This window comes from Melanerpes formicivorus, unplaced genomic scaffold, assembly GCF_026170545.1.
Source record: "Melanerpes formicivorus ecotype bairdi unplaced genomic scaffold, bMelFor1.0.p_v2 SCAF_34, whole genome shotgun sequence".
Classification (NCBI taxonomy): domain Eukaryota; kingdom Metazoa; phylum Chordata; class Aves; order Piciformes; family Picidae; genus Melanerpes; species Melanerpes formicivorus.
This window is the reverse complement of record NW_027142386.1, coordinates 7,245,774-7,264,280: the sequence shown is the minus strand read 5'-3', so window position 1 is coordinate 7,264,280 and position 18,507 is coordinate 7,245,774. Positions and strand designations below refer to the sequence as shown.

The following is an 18,507-nucleotide window of genomic DNA, read 5'->3' as shown; positions in this document are numbered from 1 at the left end:
CCAGTGTCCTGCCTGTCCCACTCTGAACCAAAGCCTTGCCTCTCAAGTTCCCAGTCCTGGTCATGTCCAGTGTCCTGCCTGTCCCACTCTGAACCAAAGCCTTGCCTCTCAGGTTCCCAGTCCTGGTCATGTCCAGTGTCCTGCCTGTCCCACTCTGAACCAAAGCCTTGCCTCTCAAGTTCCCAGTCCTGGTCATGTCCAGTGTCCTGCCTGTCCCAGACTGAACCAAAGCCTTGTCTCTCAAGTTCCCAGTCCTGGTCCTGTCCAGTGTCCTGCCTCTCCCAGACTGAACCAAAGCCTTGTCTCTCAAGTTCCCAGTCCTGGTCATGTCCATCATCTAGAACTCAGCAGAAACCTTGGCCTTGCTTTTGCCCTCCCTGTTGCTCCCATCACTGTTGGGGCAGTAACATCCTTGCTGTTCTCCAGCCCTGTTTCAGTCAGGTCCCTGCTGGCAGCAGGCCTTGGTGCTGGTGGCTGTGGCTGGGAGTTACCCAACACACTCTCAATCCCACCCTCCCCACCAGTTGCTTTTCCACCTTCATGATCAACATTTTCATCATCTTCTGTTAGTGGTGTGAGGCTTGGCACTTGGGATGGTCTGAGCAGGAGCACAGCAGTGTCAGCTGGTTGGCACTTTCAGTCACATGGCTGTATGCAAAGAGAGGGGCAGCTGTGTCCTCCTCCTGACACTGGCATCTCTGCAAACCCAGCAGCTCAGGGCTCATCTGAAATGGAAATGTTGTGCAAACCTTGTTGAAGGTTAAGTTTGGAACTCTGATGTTTCACTCTGTGAGGAGCTGGATGCTGCTCTCTCTGCACCCAGCTTGGCTCCTGCAGAGGTGAGGTTCCCCTTAAGCCTCTGCAGCCACAGGCAGGCTGAGTCCCAGGGAGGAGTGAATCCTGCCCAGCACATACTGATGTCATTGCTCTTAGATGCTGGTTTTCCACAGCCAGCTCCAAATGGGACCCTGGCCTGTGCCAGCACTGCCTTTGCTTGTTGTCAGGGAGGTCTCCATGCATGTTCTGGGTTTCCCTGGGCTGAGCCAGGCCTTGCTGTCTTCATTTGCCATGCACTGCCTGCCACTTGGATCTGCAGCATTGTCTCTTTCATTGTTTGTTTCTCACTGCACTTCTGGCTCCTCTCTGTGCTCTTTGAGTCCTTTGCTGACTTCTCCACTCCAGTAAACCAAATGCCTGCTCTCTGTCCTGCCAGATAGCTCCTGGCCCACTCCTGTCTGCTGAGCCACAGCCACACCACTGCTGCTGCTGGCTTCTGCTCAGGGCTGAGCCCTCCTCTGCCAGAGCCTGCCCCTGCCCTGCTGTGCCAGAGCAGGCCAAGGGCTCCTCAGCCTGGCTGAGAAATGCTCCAAAGGCTTTCAAGTTGTTGACCTTCCATCCCCCAGATGCATTTTGTCTGCCAGCCCTGTGCCACACATCAGGGTCACATTTTCTGCCCTGGCTGTTTCAGGTCACTCAGGTTTTAGCTGCTTTGCAGTGAGCCCCCCCAGGATGCTGCAGGTAGCCTTCATGCCACCTCTGGTCCTTGGGAGGAGGAAGATGATCTGTCTGTCTGTCCCTCTGTGTCCATTCTCCTGCCACAGGAGATCTTTGTGTGTGTGGGTGTGATAGGTGATTAAAGAGGTGTAGAGGGGAAAATGCTTTGGGGCTGTGCTGCTGCTGTGTGTGGAGTGGCCATGAGGAGTCAGCACTGTCACCCTTCCTGGCTGTGGTTGCCTCTTGCTGGCTCTGAGTTCTCTCTTTTTTATACACTATTTATTTGCTGTCCCCTTACCTTCTTTGTTTTCCTTCCCTCCCCCCCTGCATTGTCACCCATGTTCTAGAGACCAAATGAGAGGCTTAGCATGGTGGCAGAGAGACCCAGAGAAGATGCAGTGCTGGAGGAGACCCCGGTTAGTACAGCCCCCAATTCACTCTCTCAGCCTCCAGCATGTGGCTCCCTGGGGACTCATTGCACCCTGGAACCTTTGCTCTGTGGCATGGATCTGTTGTTGAAACTCTGCATTGATCACTGCTGCATCAGAACATCTCCCCTTGGACTGTGTGCTGCCCTGCTTCATCCCCAGAGCAAACTCCTGAGCTCCTGAGGCAGAAACTTGGTTGGGGTGCAGGGGGCTGCTGGTGTGTGTCCTGTGTCTGCCCTGGCTCTAGTTTGGGGTGCAGGGGGCTGCTGGTGTGTGTCCTGTGTCTGCCCTGGCTCTGGTTTGGGGTACAGGGGGCTGCTGGTGTGTGTCCTGTGTCTGCCCTGGCTCAAGTTTGGGGTGCAGGGGGCTGCTGGTGTGTGTCCTGTGTCTGCCCTGGCTCTGGTTTGGGGTACAGGGGGCTGCTGGTGTGTGTCCTGTGTCTGTCCTGGCTCTAGCTGGGGTGCAGGGGGCTGCTGGTGTGTGTCCTGTGTCTGCCCTGGCTCTATTTTGGGGTGCAGGGGGCTGCTGGTGTGTGTCCTGTGTCTGTCCTGGCTCTAGCTGGGGTGCAGGGGGCTGCTGGTGTGTGTCCTGTGTCTGTGCTGGCTCTAGCTGGGGTGCAGGGGGCTGCTGGTGTGTGTCCTGTGTCTGTCCTGGCTCTAGTTTGGGGTGCAGGGGGCTGCTGGTGTGTGTCCTGTGTCTGTCCTGGCTCTGGTTTGGGGTGCAGGGGGCTGCTGGTGTGTGTCCTGTGTCTGCCCTGGCTCTAGTTTGGGGTGCAGGGGCCTGCTGGTGTGTGTCCTGTGTCTGCCCTGGCTCTAGTTTGGGGTGCAGGGGGCTGCTGGTGTGTGTCCTGTGTCTGCCCTGGCTCTAGTTTGGGGTGCAGGGGGCTGCTGGTGTGTGTCCTGTGTCTCTGCTGGCTCTAGTTTGGGGTGCAGGGGGCTGCTGGTGTGTGTCCTGTGTCTGTGCTGGCTGTGGTTTGGGGTGCAGGGGGCTGCTGGTGTGTGTCCTGTGTCTGCCCTGGCTCTGGTTTGGGGTGCAGGGGGCTGCTGGTGTGTGTCCTGTGTCTGCCCTGGCTCTAGTTTGGGGTGCAGGGGGCTGCTGGTGTGTGTCCTGTGTCTGCCCTGGCTCTGGTTTGGGGTGCAGGGGGCTGCTGGTGTGTGTCCTGTGTCTGCCCTGGCTCTAGTTTGGGGTGCAGGGGGCTGCTGGTGTGTGTCCTGTGTCTGCCCTGGCTCTAGTTTGGGGTGCAGGGGGCTGTAGGTTTGTGTCCTGTGTCTGCCCTGGCTCTAGTTTGGGGTGCAGAGGGCTGCTGGTGTGTGTCCTGTGTCTGCCCTGGCTCTAGTTTGGGGTGCAGGGGGCTGCTGGTGTGTGTCCTGTGTCTGTCCTGGCTCTAGTTTGGGGTGCAGGGGGCTGCTGGTGTGTGTCCTGTGTCTGCCCTGGCTCTGGTTTGGGGTGCAGGGGCCTGCTGGTGTGTGTCCTGTGTCTCTGCTGGCTCTAGTTTGGGGTGCAGGGGGCTGCTGGTGTGTGTCCTGTGTCTGTCCTGGCTCTAGTTTGGGGTGCAGGGGGCTGCTGGTGTGTGTCCTGTGTCTGCCCTGGCTCTAGTTTGGGGTGCAGAGGGCTGCTGGTGTGTGTCCTGTGTCTGCCCTGGCTCTAGTTTGGGGTGCAGGGGGCTGCTGGTGTGTGTCCTGTGTCTGCCCTGGCTCTGGTTTGGGGTGCAGGGGGCTGCTGGTGTGTGTCCTGTGTCTGTGCTGGCTCTGGTTTGGGGTGCAGGGGGCTGCTGGTGTCTGTCCTGCTCTGTCACTGAGTGTCCCACGCCAGTCCTGGCTCTAGCTGATTTCCTTCCTGTCGTGTTTCTAAGGGATGTTCCTCTTGTGTTAAATTATGACACCTCAGGGGTAGCTGAGGAGGAGTTGAGCCCTGTGGATGCTGTGTTCAGCTCTGCACTGGGTGGTCTCCTGAGGCTTCAACTTGCTCTTTCTCTGTAGGCCCAGCAGCCGCTGCCTTCTCTCCCCGCACAAGCCACCCACGACATCAAGTTCCAGGTTGGCGACCTGGTTTGGTCCAAGGTGGGAACATACCCGTGGTGGCCTTGCATGGTTTCATGTGACCCACAGCTTGATGTTCATACCAAAATCAACACAAGAGGTAAGAGAGGAGGAGTAGCTCTGTCAGAGCTCTGCCAGGTGTCTGTAGCTGTTGCTCTATTGACAGCATCTGCTTGTTGCACTCCCTTGGTGGGATGAGTTCTGCTTGTCTGTGTGCTGAGCAGGGCTCTTCTGAAATGTGTAGAACTAGGACCTGTCAGCTGAGGGCTGCAGCTGGGCACAGGCTGCTGCACAGCTGGGCAGGGTCCTGCAGCTGCCCTGAGAGGACACTGCTCAGTGAGCACCCTGTGCTCCGTGGGCGAATTCACCTCCCACCTGCAACCGGCCTGAGGCCAGGCCCTGAACTGGCTCAGCGCTTCCAGCTGCAGGAGTTGAGTGGTGTGGTGGGGGAAGGCATGAGCTGAAGCCAGCCAAGTGGTGCTGCTGGAGCTGCTGAGTGGGGTTTCTCCTCTGCAGGTGCCCGTGAATACCACGTTCAGTTCTTCAGCAACCAGCCGGAGAGGGCCTGGGTGCACGAGAAGCGGGTGCGGGAGTACCGGGGGCACAAGCAGTACGAGCAGCTCCTGGCCGAGGCTGCCAAGCAAGCCAGCAACCACTCTGAGAAACAGAAGGTATGGCCAGCACCAGTGGTGTGGAGGGTTGTCTGCAGTGCCTGTGTGAGGGAAATGCTGGGGGGGGGCAGCCCTGAAGCTCTGGCCTGCACAGTGCCTGTGTTTCACTGGCAGCAGTTTCCCACAGAGATAACAGCGATGGTTCCGTGCTCGTGGCTTTGATGTGAAGGCTGATAGCTGAACCTGCTTTGTCAGCTCCTCCTGATGGCAGTCATCCTGGCCATGGGAGATCATTTTACACTTGCAGCAGACAAGGAAGGAATTCTTTATGTTGAGGGTGGGGAGACACTGGCACAGGTTGCCCAGGGAGGTTGTGGATGTCCCCTCCCTGGAGGTGTTCCAGGCCGGGTTGGATGAGTCCTTGAGCAACCTGGGCTGGTGGGAGGTGTCCCTGCCCATGGCAGGGAGGTTGGAACTGGATGAGATGTAAGGTCCCTTCCAGCCCAACCCATGTTAGGATTCCATGAAAGGAGTATTTAGAGAAAAATGAGGATTTTAAATGTAGATAAATGAGGCTTTGCTCTGTGCCTCAGAGCTAGAGGCTTGGACACTGCCTCCTGTTCTTGCCTTCAGTGGAGCAGTCACTCAGGGCAGACCCTTCTGCTGCTGGTACAATCCAGCTCCAGTGTGCTGCAAGCAGAGGATTCACTGCCCACCTTTCATAAAAACACCTGTAAAGGGCCAGCAAACTCAAATCTGCTGCTCTGAGAGACTTGACCACCCTCGGGCTTGCACTTTAAGCTGCCCAGCTGCCCCAGCCTGCAGTGTAATTGGCTGCTTGTCTCTGTTCCTTAAGATCCGCAAGCCCAGGCCGCAAAGGGAGCGAGCTCAGTGGGACATCGGCATCGCCCACGCCGAGAAAGCCTTGAAAATGACTCGGGAAGAAAGGATAGAGCAATACACCTTCATTTACATAGACAAAGAGCCAGAGGAGGCTTTGTCAAAAGCCAAAAAGACTGCTGCCGCCAAATCGGAGAGCAAGAAGAACCGGCGGCCCAAGCCCGCCCCCAGCAGCCAGCCCGAGCACGGCAGCGCCGGAGCAGCGTCGCCGGCCGGGGCCGAGGGGCGCCGGCAGAGCCAGCGGCGCCACTCCAGCGTGGAAGAGGAGGAGCCACCTCCCGTCAAAATCGCCTGGAAAACGGCTGCAGCTAGGAAGTCCTTGCCAGCCTCCATCACCATGCACAACCTGGACCTGCAGAAGTGCAACATGTCTCCTGTGGTTAAAATTGAGCAGGTCTTTGCCCTCCAGAACGCTGCCGGGGACGGGAAGCTCATCGATCAGTTTGTTTATTCCACTAAGGTAGGTGCCTGGGGGGTGGCTCCTGTTTCCCTCATGAATTAGCCCAAGCTTGTCTTACTCTGGAGCCTAACCTTGTGTCTACTGAGTTCCTCTCCTTGGAGCCAGCTGTGGCATCAGAATCTTGCAGCGTTGCTGGGCTCTTGGTTCCAGTGCACCCAAAAATCTCCAGCTGGAGACACCAGTTTTGAGTGGTGGCCAAGGAGCTTCCTACAGGTGGTCACATTTAAAACACTGAAGTTGCTGAATGTCAGCTTTCTAGTTGAAACAGGTTGCCCAGAGAGGTGGTTGTAGGCCCCATCCCTGGAGACATTCAAGGTTCAACTCGATGGGACCTTGGGCAGCCTGCTCTGCTTGGAGGTGTCCCTGCTGACTGCAGGGGGTTGGGCAGGATGATCTTTGAGGGTCCCTTCTGGCCCCCTGCATTCTGTGATTTGGGAAACAATCCAGAAATCATAGTATCATAGTATCAGTCAGGGTTGGGAGGGACCACAAGGATCATCCACTTCCAACCCCCCTGCCGTGGGCAGGGACACCCCACACTAGATCAGCCTGGCCAGAGCCTCATCCAGCCTGGCCTTAAACACCTCCAGGGACAGGGCCTCAACCACCTCCCTGGACAACCCATTCCAGGGCTTCACCACTCTCATGGTAAAGAACTTCCTCCTCACCTCCAGCCTGAATCTCCCCGCCTCCAGCTTCATTCCATTCCCCCTAGTCCTATCACTCCCTGAGATCCTGAGCAGTCCTTCCCCAGCCTTCTTGTAGCCCCCTTCAGATCCTGGAAGGCCACAATGAGGTCACCTGGGAGCCTTCTCTTCTGCAGACTGAACAGCCCCAACTCCTTCAGTCTGTCCTCATAGGAGAGGTGCTCCAGCCCTCTGCTCATCCTTGTGGCCCTTCTCTGGACACCTTCCAGCCCCTCCAGATCCCCCTTGTCATAGGGGCTCCTCTGTAAACCTCAAAGCCACTAGATTTGTAGAAAACATGAGATGCCAAAACTGTTCTTAATGTACTGAAACCTGAACTGCATTTTCTGTGACAGCCTTTTAAATCAAGTTCTGCCTCCCAGCTTCCTTCAGGTGCACAGCAGCTTCTCACAGGCAGTGTAAGGAAAAGGTTTAGGACTATTTCTCTGCCTCCTCCTTCTGCCTCTCTACCTGGAGGGTATTTATTTCATGCTAAGCATTCTAGAGAAGGTAATGTTTAGACAAGTCCTTGCAATGTGTTTTTGGTGGGGTTTTACTTTTCCTTGAGGGAGGGGAAGATTGTGAGGGCTGGGGAGGTCTGCAGGGAAGGTCTGCAGCGAAACAGCCCAGCAGCAGCTCTCACTGTGTGTGTTTCATAGGGAAGGTTTCTGCTCTGAGATTTAGGAGTAGATCAAGATGCCTGTTACCAGAAGCAGATCTCAGGAGGTTAAGACAATCTCTTGTTTGTTTGTTTTTCTTCCCAAGGGAGTTGGTAACAAACCAGAAATCAGCATCAAAGGACAGGAGAAACTCAACTCTTCCTCCAGCCAGAGAAATGAGAAAGCAGCAGTGCAGAATGTGTCCTCTCCTGAAACAACTTCAGGGTCGACAGGTAGGAGAAATTAAGAGGATCCTTGTCTGAGCTTGCCTTGAAACACAGCTCCCAAAGCCACCCTGGGCTCTCTAGTGAAAATGACTCATCATGAACCTCTCCCTGCTTGCACAGCACAGTGCCCAGCGTGGCTGACAAAGCACACCATGAGCCCAGGTGCTGAGGAGCACGGGAGGTCTTTGTGATGGGTTTTGCTCCCTCAACTTCTAGTATCTGCAACCTAAGAGTATCTTAAGTGGCTGCCTTGTGGAGAGCAGGTGGCCAGCTGGTTTGGAAGACAGGGGATGTGAGTTAGCAGAGTGCTGGAATTGGGGGCCTGCACCATGTGTGAAATACAGCTGGGAGCAGAGGAGAGTCTGGCAGTGGTTTGGTTCAGTGAGGGATGGCTCCCAGCTGAGTGCTTTCCTGAGCTTGGTCTGAAATCCTGCCTGACCTTCATAAAGGATGGTGACCATTTAAAAGGCTTCAGCTAACTGCAGCAGCAGGATGAGGTGGTGCTTCCTTCTGGAGGCATTGCAGGGACCTGGTCCTGAAGTGCTGTGCTTTGAAGGCTCTTGTTTGAGGGAGAGCCACCACTGAAGAAAACAATGGAGCTGGAGACAGGAAAGGCAAAGGCTGGAGCTGTCTGTCTGAGGTGTAATTTGTAGTAACAGAAGAGAAGACTGAGAGAGGTCCATAGGATGAGTGCTTTCTAGGCTTGGAACAGGAAGCCAGTGCTGGGGTTTGGTTTTCATGTTGTGAGAAACAGCTGATGGGAATTCCATGAGTTCTTCCAGAGGGACTGGGCTTTTCCCAGCAGCACAGGTTTGTCTGCAGCATGTCCTTTCACTGTCCTCAGGCAGAGGCAGAAACCCTTTGGTGACAGGGTGGAGGTTCCTGGAAAGAGACAGTTTTGAGTCATCCTACCCCAGGAGCTTTTCAAGTTCCTTTGGCCTTTGCAGTGACTTCTGCTTTTTCAGCCACACTTTGTGCAGGCTGTGTCAGCTCCACATCAACTGTTGCATGTTTCTTGCTGTGCTTGTAACCTAATCATGTCCTTGCTGTAGCCTTAAACATCCACAGGCTGTGGAAAAGGACCTTTTGGGTCCAGTAGGATGCTTGTGGTAGGGAAGACTGACTACAGTGCACGTGGCTAAAACCCCTCTGCTTGAGGAAAGGAAGAGCTCCTCTTGGAGGAGCTGATCTCTGAGCTCCCTTCCAACCTGAGCCATGCTGTGATATGAGGCCAGCTTGGCTGGGGCCTTGAGGTCGAGTGGAAGGTGTCCCTGCCCACAGCAGGGGGTTGGAACTGGATAGTATCATAGTATCAGTCAGGGTTGGAAGGGACCACAAGGATCATCCAGTGCCAACCCCCCTGCCATGTCCCTACACCCCACACTAGATCAGCCTGGCCAGAGCCTCATCCAGCCTGGCCTTAAACACCTCCAGGGACAGGGCCTCAACCACCTCCCTGGACAACCCATTCCAGGGCTTCACCACTCTCATGGGGAAGAACTTCCTCCTCACCTCCAGCCTCAATCTCCCCACCTCCAGCTTCATTCCATTCCCCCTAGTCCTATCACTCCCTGAGATCCTGAGCAGTCCCTCCCCAGCCTTCCTGTAGCCCCCTGCAGATCCTGGAAGGCCACAATGAGGTCACCTGGGAGCCTTCTCTTTTCCAGACTGAACAGCCCCAACTCCTTCAGTCTGTCCTCACAGGAGAGGTGCTCCAGCCCTCTGATCATCCTCATGGCCCTTCTCTGGACACCTTCCAGCACCTCCAGATCCCTCTTGTAATAGGGGCTCCAGAACTGGAGGCAGTACTCCAGGTGGGGTCTCCCCAGAGCTGAGCAGAGGGGGAGAATCACCTCCCTTGCCCTGCTGGCCACACTTCTCCTGCTGCAGCCCAGGATCTGATTGGCTTTGTGGGCTGCAAGTGCACACTGAGAGCTCCTGGTGAGCTTCTTGTCCACCAGCACCCCCAAGGCTCTCTCCTCAGGGCTGCTTTCCAGCCAGTCCCTGCCCAGCCTGGATTTGTGCCTGGGATTGCCTCGACCCAGCTGCAGGACCCTGCCCTTGGTCTTGTTGAACCTCCTGAGGTTGGCTTGTGCCCACCTCTCCAGCCTGTCCAGGTCCCTCTGGATGGCCTCCCTTCCCTCCAGCTGTCTGCTGCCCCACACAGCTTGGTGTCATCAGCAACCTTGCTGAGGGATGATCTTTAAGGTCCCTTCCAACCCAAACCATCCTGAGTCTCTGGATGTAATGGGAACCTCCTTTCCTCCTCCAGGTTCAGTAGAAAAGAAGCAACAGAGAAGATCAATTCGAACCCGCTCAGAGTCTGAGAAATCCACTGAAGTTGTGCCAAAGAAGAAGATCAAAAAGGAGCAGGTTGGCTTCCTCCATGTAGAGAGTTAAAATATATTGTATTCATAAATGTTGTGGCTTTATATTGGTGCCTTTTTATTTTTTCTCCATGTTTTGTTTTTGGTTGTTTTGGTGTTTTTTTTTTCCCTCCCCCTTCCCCCCCCTCCCCCATCGGGTGTCATTTTGGACTCTCCTCCATGAAACCCCCTCCCTGTCCCTCCCATTGCTGTGACTCTGCTCCTGCCACCTTCACAGTATCAGTCAGGCTTTGGAAAACAAACCAAAAGACAACTCACTGATGCAAGACTCCCAGGGAACCTGCCACCCCTTCCTCCTCTTGAGAGTTCTGTTGTGAGCAAAACACAAACCCAAGAGCCCAAAAGGCCCACCCACAGCAGCAAACACCACAGTGGGTTTGGTGCCAGCCCTTTCTGTTTGCTGGAATTTGCCACCAAGGCTTCCTGCCTTCTGCTCCTGGTTTAGCTGCTGGTTGGTGTGGAGGTTTTTTGGGGGTTGTTTTTGTTGGTTTGGGGTCTTTTGTTTGTGGTGTTTTCTAGGCTGCTCTCAGCCAATCGAAAATGGACTTTGGGAATGATTGAGTTTTACCTTTCTTTTTTGATGGAAAGCTGAATTGAGTCAGATGTTTATGTTGGCAGCAGCCCAGGAGACCTTCTTGGGGGGGTGGGGTGGGGGCGCTCTTCTTCCTTCAGTAGCTCTGAGGTGCCCAAGGGTGCTCCTTCCGCCGGGATGGCAGACAGACAAATGTTGTTGCTGTCAACAACACAAAGCAAAACACCCCACAGAAATGAGAGGGGGAAAAAAATCCTGCCTGGAAATGAGGAGGAGAGCTCAGAGGATGGACATTGACATGACAACTGAATACACTTTTTTTAACAAGCTTGTCAAAGTTGTTGGTTCTTTTCCTTACCTGCTTGAGTGCCCTTTTTTTTCCCCCCCCCTCCCCTCCTCTCCACTTGAGCCCTGAGGGTTTTGATAGCAACTCTTTCCTAGTGTAGCTTTGTTTTTAATGCCTTTTATTCCTAGTTTATTTTTGAATCTTTTTGAATAAAAAGGGACAGACAAGACTAAAGATTTATATGGGAAGGGGGAAAGCAAATTGTTTTATCTCTTAATTTATTCTCTGCCCTCGATGCTTGGTTTTGCACTTCGGAGACGGAAGGTGGAGCCGGTCACTTCTTTGCCTCTTTTGCTTTGGATTTTCCTGGGGTCACAAGAATAATTTGGGTTGGAAGGGACCTTAAAGATCATCCAGTTCCAACCCCCTGCCATAGGCAGGGACACCTCCCACTGGAGCAGGTTTGCTCAAGGCCTCAACCTTGAACACCTCCAAGGGAGGGAGCATCCACACCCCCCCGGGCAACCCGCTCCAGTGTCTCCCTACCCTCACTTGAAAGCAGGTCACAGCGTTCGTGGCTGTGCTCAGCAGAAATGCTCTTCACCCTGCCAAGGTTCTTGCTGAAACTTTAAAGCCACTTCTTTTTTTGTTTTTTGTAACTTTGAAGCAAGTTTAAAGCCACTTCTTTAACTTCAAAGCCACTTTAAAGCAACTTAACCATTGAGCCCGAGCTCCCCGGCGCAGCCCCTCCAGCCTCTCGCCCGGGAGGCGTCGCAGCCTCTTGGCTTTCAGAGGAGTCCTTTCCTGGTTGTAAATTGCTTTTGTTTAACTTAACTAAAGGTGTAAGAACCAACAATCTGAACTCCATGGATCCCAGTTAGCTTGGCTTGCTTCTAGCTAATGGAAGACTGTGGATGTGAAAGTGCTTTTCTCAGGAGAAGTAAATGACTAAAAAGAGTTCGACTCGGCTGCACTGTAATGCTCATAACCTTTGAATGTATTAAGTTATATTAAACCCCCCCCCAACCCCCCTCCTCCTCCCCCTCCCCGATCTACTAACTCCTTTACAGTTATGCAACAATCTCTGTTACCCAAAGCCAAGCCCTTTTTCTTGCAACTGATGCCCCAGCTCAGTCTTGGTTATAAAAAGAAGGAGAATTTGATAACTGGAAAGCGAATGAAGGGGAAGCCAAAGCCAACCCCCGGCGAGGGAAAGCCCGGTGTTGATGCTACTGTTGCAGTGACCAGTGGAGAAATAAAAGTGATTGTCTTTAGATTTTTATATTTGTATTACCCAATGTACCCTCTGCCAATCCTTCTGTTGTATGTTTTTACCTCTTGTACAACGAAATAAAAGTATTTTTTAAAAAAACCATTAGAGAACAATCCTGAACTGTTTGCCAGCTGTTGTTTCCTGCCTGCCTCTGTAACCACCTTGTGAAGGAAGAACCTTGTAACTCCTAACCTTGAAACCAGCATCTTAGGCACCAGCTCTTTTCTTCTCTTAACTGTTGTGCAGTTACCAAATTCTCTTCCTGTTTGCTTGGACCTTGGCAGAGCAGTTTGAGCCTCCCCCTCCCCCCCAAGCCCCTGCTGCAGGACCAAGGACTTGAAGCGTTTTTGCAGGGTTGTGAACTTGTCTGCTTAGCTGTGACCTGGGACTGAAGCCTCCTGCCCTGGAGGGCCCTGCAACTGCCGTGGAGGGCCCAGCCAAGCTGTGTGCAGGCCGTGGCCATGGCAGGTGCCTTGCAGGGCTCTCCGCAGGGATCGGAGCCACGGCCAGGAGCTGAGGAGCGCAGGGCGGTGGAGCGCCGTACGCAGCCCTGCGATGTGCCCGACTAACCCCGAGTCAGAGCTGCTGAGGGGGATGTGTGCTCGCAGAGGTGTGGGGCTACCAAAGCATCAGGGCTGGCTGCCAGAGTGAACCCTGCTCCTGCCTGCTGGACATGGATAACGCATCCCTGTCATCTTCCTGCCCCGCTGGGAGCCGTTGGGAAGGACCCTTTGCTAGTGCGCACCTGGCTGCCTTGGCTCCCGGCCTCCAGCGTAGGCAGCTAGGATTGAACCCACAGGACGAGAAGGCTGACAGGAGGGGAGGACAGACTTCATCTGAGTTCAGAGATGCTAACCACTGAAATGTTTTCTTTTTTTTTTAATACTAGGGCTAAAAATTCTTCTGGTTTTAACTGTGGATTTTCCTATTCAAACAGGTTGAAATGGTTCCACTGACAGCAGTGAAGACAGGACTGCAGAAAGGTGAGTGGCACTGGAGTCCAGCTCCCTGGGCCCAGCAGCAGTGGGGGTTTGTTCTGTCTAAGCTGTGAGGGGTTGGTGCCTTCTGGTGCTGATTTGATTTCTCCTGTGAGGGGTTTCTGGGGGGGGTTTGGTTGTTAGTTGTGTTGCTAGTTGGAAAGATGTTTATGAGCACAGAAAGTCAAGTCCTGCACCTGGGCGGCTCTTGGAAAGCAAAAGAAGTCTTTGAGTTCTAGAGATGAATGGTGAAAAGTTAATTTCCTGAGGGTTTATCCGCTCTTACAGAGCTTCCTCCACTCTGTCAGCATTTGCAGGAGTTTGTCAGAGGGTCTTCCTGGGCGGGGGGGGGGGGGTTCAGTTCATTTTCAGCTTTTCGGAGAGAATTTAAACCAGCATCCAAATTGCAAACGGCAAGCGGAGGCCAGCGAGCGGAGAGCAGCTGCGGGCTGCCGCCCACCTCTCCTTTTGCTGTGCTGATTTGAAGCCCAGGGTTGGGAAGCTCTGTTCCAGCTGACTGGAGTGTGTTGTGTTAAGGTGCCAGCGAGATTTCAGATTCTTGTAAGCCTTTAAAGAAGAGGAGCCGCGCCTCGACCGACGTGGAGCTGACCAGCTCGGCATACAGGGACACCTCCGACTCTGATTCCAGGGGACTCAATGATGTGCAGGTAAAGGCACTGCTGGCATTAACCTGGCAGCAGCAGCATTAAGAAGCTTTCCAGCTGCATGTTGTTGAGATTGTGACTGTCACTCTTTACATGTTTCATGTCTAAACACACCTTGGTCTCTGTCTGCTGTGAGGACAGAGGAGCTGGGGGTGTTCGGCCTAGGGAAGAGAAGGCTCCAGGGGGGACCTTAGAGCTGCCTCCCAATAGCTGAAGGGATCCTCCAGGAAGGCTGCAGAGGAACTTTTCCCAAGGGTGTCTAGAATCAGGCCAAGGGGGAATGGTTTGAAGCTGAGGCAGAGCAGGGTTAGACTGGAGCTGAGGAAGAAGTTCTTCAGCAGGAGGGTGGTGAGACTCTGGAACAGGCTGCCCAGGGAGGCTGTGGCTGCCTCCTGCCTGGGGGTGTTGAAGGGCAGGTTGGATGAGGCTTTGAGCATCTGTGTGTAGCTGAGAGATCTCTTGACACACTGATCTGAGTTAGTTTTTTTCCACAGTGTCCTTTGGAAGTGTCTTGTTTGAGTGCCTTGGATCTCTCCTCTTTCTAGGGTAGCTTTGGAAAGCGCTCAGACAGCCCTTCAGCTACAGCTGATGCTGATGCCTCTGATGTGCAGTCAGTAGACTCCAGTTTATCCAGGAGAGGAACTGGAAGCAGTAAGAAGGACAGTGTTTGTCAGGTAAGTGGTGCTGCTGGACAGAAATGGGTGCTAGAGGTGGAGCCTCCATTTCTGTCGGCGTGAGCTGACAGACTTCTCAGACTGCACTGCTTTGTTTTAACTGTGTCTCAGAAGTCAATGTCTCAGACACAGTGTTAAGGCTCTTGGGAGGTGTTTGCCCTCTGGAGATGAGTCCCAAGCTCTCTTGCATGCCAGAAAGCTCAAATGCTAGCAAGTGAGATCTAACCCAGACCTGCCAGCTTAAGCAGAAAAAAGCAGATGCCATTTTCTGCTCCATTTGAAGATTCCAGGTGGTCTGTCAGGATGGGGCAGAGTGAGGACTTTCCAGTATTTTGGAGAGAAAATTCTGGAATCTCCTGGCCACTTTGCTGGTCAGTAGTAGAGTGAGAAGCTGCTCTGGCTCTTCAGCTGCCCAAGGAAATGAGCAGGTGGATGCTGCTTTGCCTCTCCTGTACAGGCCTGCACAGGGTGCAGCTGTCCTGCCTTATCTTGGCTCTGGAGAGATCTCAGCCAGTCTGAAATCTCTGGGGAGATTTCAGCCTCCTGACCCCTGGCAGTGGCTGGCATTTTGGGCTGAGGGTGCCCCTGGTTCTCTGACTGGCTGTGTCTGCTTGTTGAAGATCTGCGAGAGCTCAGGCGAGTCGCTGGTGTCCTGCGAGGGCGAGTGCTGCAGCGTCTTTCACCTGGAGTGTCTGGGCCTGAAGTCCATGCCTGAGGAGAAGTTCATCTGCACTGAGTGTAAAAATGGTGAGTGTCTTCCTCTGCCTGAGCCCCAGCGAGGGATTTCCCCTCTGCTGAGCAGCCATCTACTGCTCAGACCAAGCAGAGGTGGTAGAATAGAATAGACCAGACCAGGTTGGAAAAGACCTCAGAGCTCATCCAGTCCAACCTATCACCCAGCACCATCTGATCAACTAAACCATGGCACCAAGAGCCTCATCCAGTCTCTTCCTAAACACCTCCAGTGATGGTGACTCCACCACCTCCCTGGACAGCACATCCCAATGGCCAATCTCTCTTTCTATCTCTTCTTCCTAACCTCCAGCCTAAACTTCCCCTGGCACAGCTTGAGACTGTGTCCTCTCATTCTGGTGCTGGTTGCCTGGGAGAAGAGACCAACCCCCACCTGGCTGCAACCTCCCTTCAGGTAGTTGTAGAGAGCAATAAGGTCTCCCCTGAGCCTCTTCTTCTCCAGGCTAAGCAACCTTAGCTCTCTCAGGTGGTTGCTTGGCTTTGGCTCTGGGTTTGGGTTCTTCTGCTTTCTTAGCCTCTAAGGCCACATTCTCATTTTCCACATAGCAAGAGCCTTGGGTGTTAACAGCAATTACACCAGTGCTGTGCTGGGCACTGGTGAGGCCACACCTTGAGGTTCAGTTTTGTGCCCCTCTCTCCAAGAAGGGGCTGGAGGAAGTCCAGGGAAGGGTCTGGAGAGCTGGGGTTCAGCCTGGAGAAAAGGAGGCTGAGGGGAGACCTCATTGCTCTCTACAGCTCCTTGAAAGGAGATTGCAGTGGGGTGGAGGTTGGCCTCTTCTCCTAAGGAACAGGTGGGAGGACAAGGGGAGGTTGAGGTTGGGCATTAGAAAAAGCTTTTTCACTGGAGGGGTGCTCAACCACTGGCACAGGCTGCCCAGGGAGGTGGCTGACTCCCCATCCCTGGAGGTGTTTCAAAGCTGCAGAGATGTGGTGCTGAGGGCCGTGGCTTAGCCCCAGCCTGGGCAGAGTTCAAAGACAGTTGGACTGGATGCTCCTGAAGGTCTTTTCCCACCAGCACAACTCTGCAGTTCCCTAGCACCTATCTGACAGAGCTGGGTGTTAGAGCTGGGCTCCCCCCTTCCTCTCCCCAGGGGAGCACACCTGCTTCTCTTGCAAGCTCCCCGGCAAGGACGTGAAGCGCTGCTCCGTCAGCACCTGCGGCAAGTTCTACCACGAGGCCTGCGTCCGCAAGTTCCCCACCGCCCTCTTCGAGTCGCGCGGCTTCCGCTGCCCCCAGCACTGCTGCACCGCCTGCTCCGTGGAGAAGGACATCCACAAGGCCAGCAAAGGTGAGGGCACAGCCCGCCCTCCCAGCGGCAGGGGCTCAGGCTGCGGCCCCTGCTGGCCGTGAGCAGGGCTCCCTGTGAGGGGAATGCACAGTTCTCTGAGGCAGGAAGGGTTTGCTTCTGCAGGAGCTCCTGCTGTGGGTGGGCAGAGGCCACTGGGGAAGCAAAGTGGATCCACAGTGCTCACTGCTGGGCTTAATGGAAGGCAAGGGCTGGTAGAACAAGGCCAAGGTGAAGTTACCTGGATCCACAGTGCTCATTGCTGGGCTTAATGGAAGCCAAGGGCTGGTAGAACAAAGCCAAGGTGAAGTTACCTGGATCCACAGCATTCATTGCTGGGTTTAATGGAAGGCAAGGGCTGGCAGAACAGGGCCAAGGTGAAGTTACCTGGATCCACAGCCTTCATTGCTGGGTTTAATGGAAGCCAAGGGCTGGTAGAACAAGGCCAAGGTGACATTAAAGGGATCCACAGCATTCATTGCTGGGTTTAATGGAATCTAAGGGCTGGTAGAACAAGGCCAAGGTGAAGTTACCTGGATCCACAGCATTCATTGCTGGGTTTAATGGAATCTAAGGGCTGGTAGAACAAGGCCAAGGTGACATTAAAGGGATCCACAGCATTCATTGCTGGGTTTAATGGAATCTAAGGGCTGGTAGAACAAGGCCAAGGTGAAGTTACCTGGATCCACAGCATTCATTGCTGGGTTTAATGGAATCTAAGGGCTGGTAGAACAAGGCCAAGGTGAAGTTACCTGGATCCACAGCCTTCATTGCTGGGTTTAGTGGAATCTAAGGGTTGGTAGGTCAGGGCCAAGGTGAAGTTACCTGGATCCACAACCTTCATTGCTGGGTTTAATGGAAGCCAAGGGCTGGTAGAACAAAGCCAAGGTGATGTTATCTGGATCCACAGCATTCATTGCTGGGTTTAATGGAATCTAAGGGTTGGTAGGTCAGGGCCAAGGTCAAGTTACCTGGATCCACAGCCTTCATTGCTGGGTTTAATGGAATCTAAGGGTTGGTAGGTCAGGGCCAAGGTGAAGTTACCTGGATCCACAGTGCTCATTGCTGGGTTTAATGGAATTTAAGGGCTGGTAGAACAGGGCCAAGGAATGAGAGTCTTTAAAAGGCCAGCTGGTAGTGGCCTTCAGATCAAGGAGTTTTCAAGTCAAAGAAACCACCTAGAAATCCCCTGAGGTACCAAAGGAAGCGGACTCTGGTGTGACTGAAAGCATGTGTCTGTTTCCCTTCACAGAGTTTTGAAGTGAAGATTTCTGAACTTGGGTGGAACTTTCTTTGAAAGGTTTAAATGCTTCTCTTTGGTTTTTCAGTCAGGTGCTCTGCTAACAGCCAAAGCTGTGGTGGTGTCCTGCCATGTCCTCCCTGCCCCCAGGGTGTGACGTGGAGCATTTCTCTGCATTTCTGTTGCACAGGTCGCATGGTGAGATGTTTCAGATGCCCCATTGCCTATCACTCAGGAGATGGCTGTATTGCTGCAGGAAGCTTGTTTGTGTCATCCCACATTCTCATCTGTAGTAACCATTCCAAAAGGAATCACTCCTCATCAGCTGTAAATGTAGGCTTTTGTTTCGTTTGTGCAAGAGGTGAGCACACTTCGGTTCTTTCTCTCTCCCCCTTTGGTCAATAGCTCTGTGGTCACTTCAGTGATGAAAAAGAAAGTGTGTGTTTCATGAACTCCTTGGAGGGCTCTTGGGGACTTAACTGCTGCCTGTGAGTTTTGATTTGGTTTGGTTTGGGGGTTATTTTTTGTGGTCAGCAGTTGGCACAAGGCTTCCCTTTGCTGCTTGGGTCCAGGCACTCAGGAGGAAAAACTGAACGTCAAACCCCCAGACTTCCAACTGGGGATGGCTGCTGGCTCCTTACTCAGTGCCTGCTAAGCAGAAGGGGATTCTTTCACCACTCACAAACTTCAAACTGCTTCAGTTTTGAAGGCTGAAAGTTTGGATTTACTCACAAAGCAGAAGGGGGGTGAAAACAAAAAAGCCAAACCCAACTCATTTGAATGTCTCTGATCCCACTTTGAAAGCCAAAAGGTTTGCAGTGCTGCATGAACAGCTCCCTGCTGGGGTTTTCTTTGTGTCAAAGTTGGTTTGTTTGGGGTTTATTTCAGTTTGGTTTATTTCCCCCCATTTATTTCCCCCCCCATTTGTTA

The 18,507-nt window shown here is 53.5% G+C and overlaps 1 protein-coding gene across 12 annotated transcripts in view; it reads left to right on the top strand.

Moving 5' to 3' along the window:
• NSD3 (nuclear receptor binding SET domain protein 3) overlaps positions 1-18,507 on the top strand; it is a 49,804-nt gene that overhangs the window by 15,137 nt on the left and 16,160 nt on the right. For 10 of the 12 annotated variants that reach the window (XM_068156734.1, XM_068156730.1, XM_068156735.1 and 7 more), the window contains 12 exons: positions 1,842-1,910; positions 3,902-4,061; positions 4,478-4,632; positions 5,429-5,932; positions 7,384-7,510; positions 9,777-9,877; positions 12,920-12,965; positions 13,497-13,627; positions 14,170-14,298; positions 14,919-15,045; positions 16,143-16,340; positions 17,768-17,938. In XM_068156734.1, coding sequence (XP_068012835.1) covers positions 1,842-1,910; positions 3,902-4,061; positions 4,478-4,632; positions 5,429-5,932; positions 7,384-7,510; positions 9,777-9,877; positions 12,920-12,965; positions 13,497-13,627; positions 14,170-14,298; positions 14,919-15,045; positions 16,143-16,340; positions 17,768-17,938 — 1,918 coding nt within the window. Of the gene's footprint in view, positions 1-1,841; positions 1,911-1,935; positions 2,140-3,901; positions 4,062-4,477; positions 4,633-5,428; positions 5,933-7,383; positions 7,511-9,776; positions 9,878-12,919; positions 12,966-13,496; positions 13,628-14,169; positions 14,299-14,918; positions 15,046-16,142; positions 16,341-17,767; positions 17,939-18,507 lie in introns of those variants that run through there. The other 2 variants (XM_068156740.1, XM_068156737.1) reach the window with 2 other exon arrangements.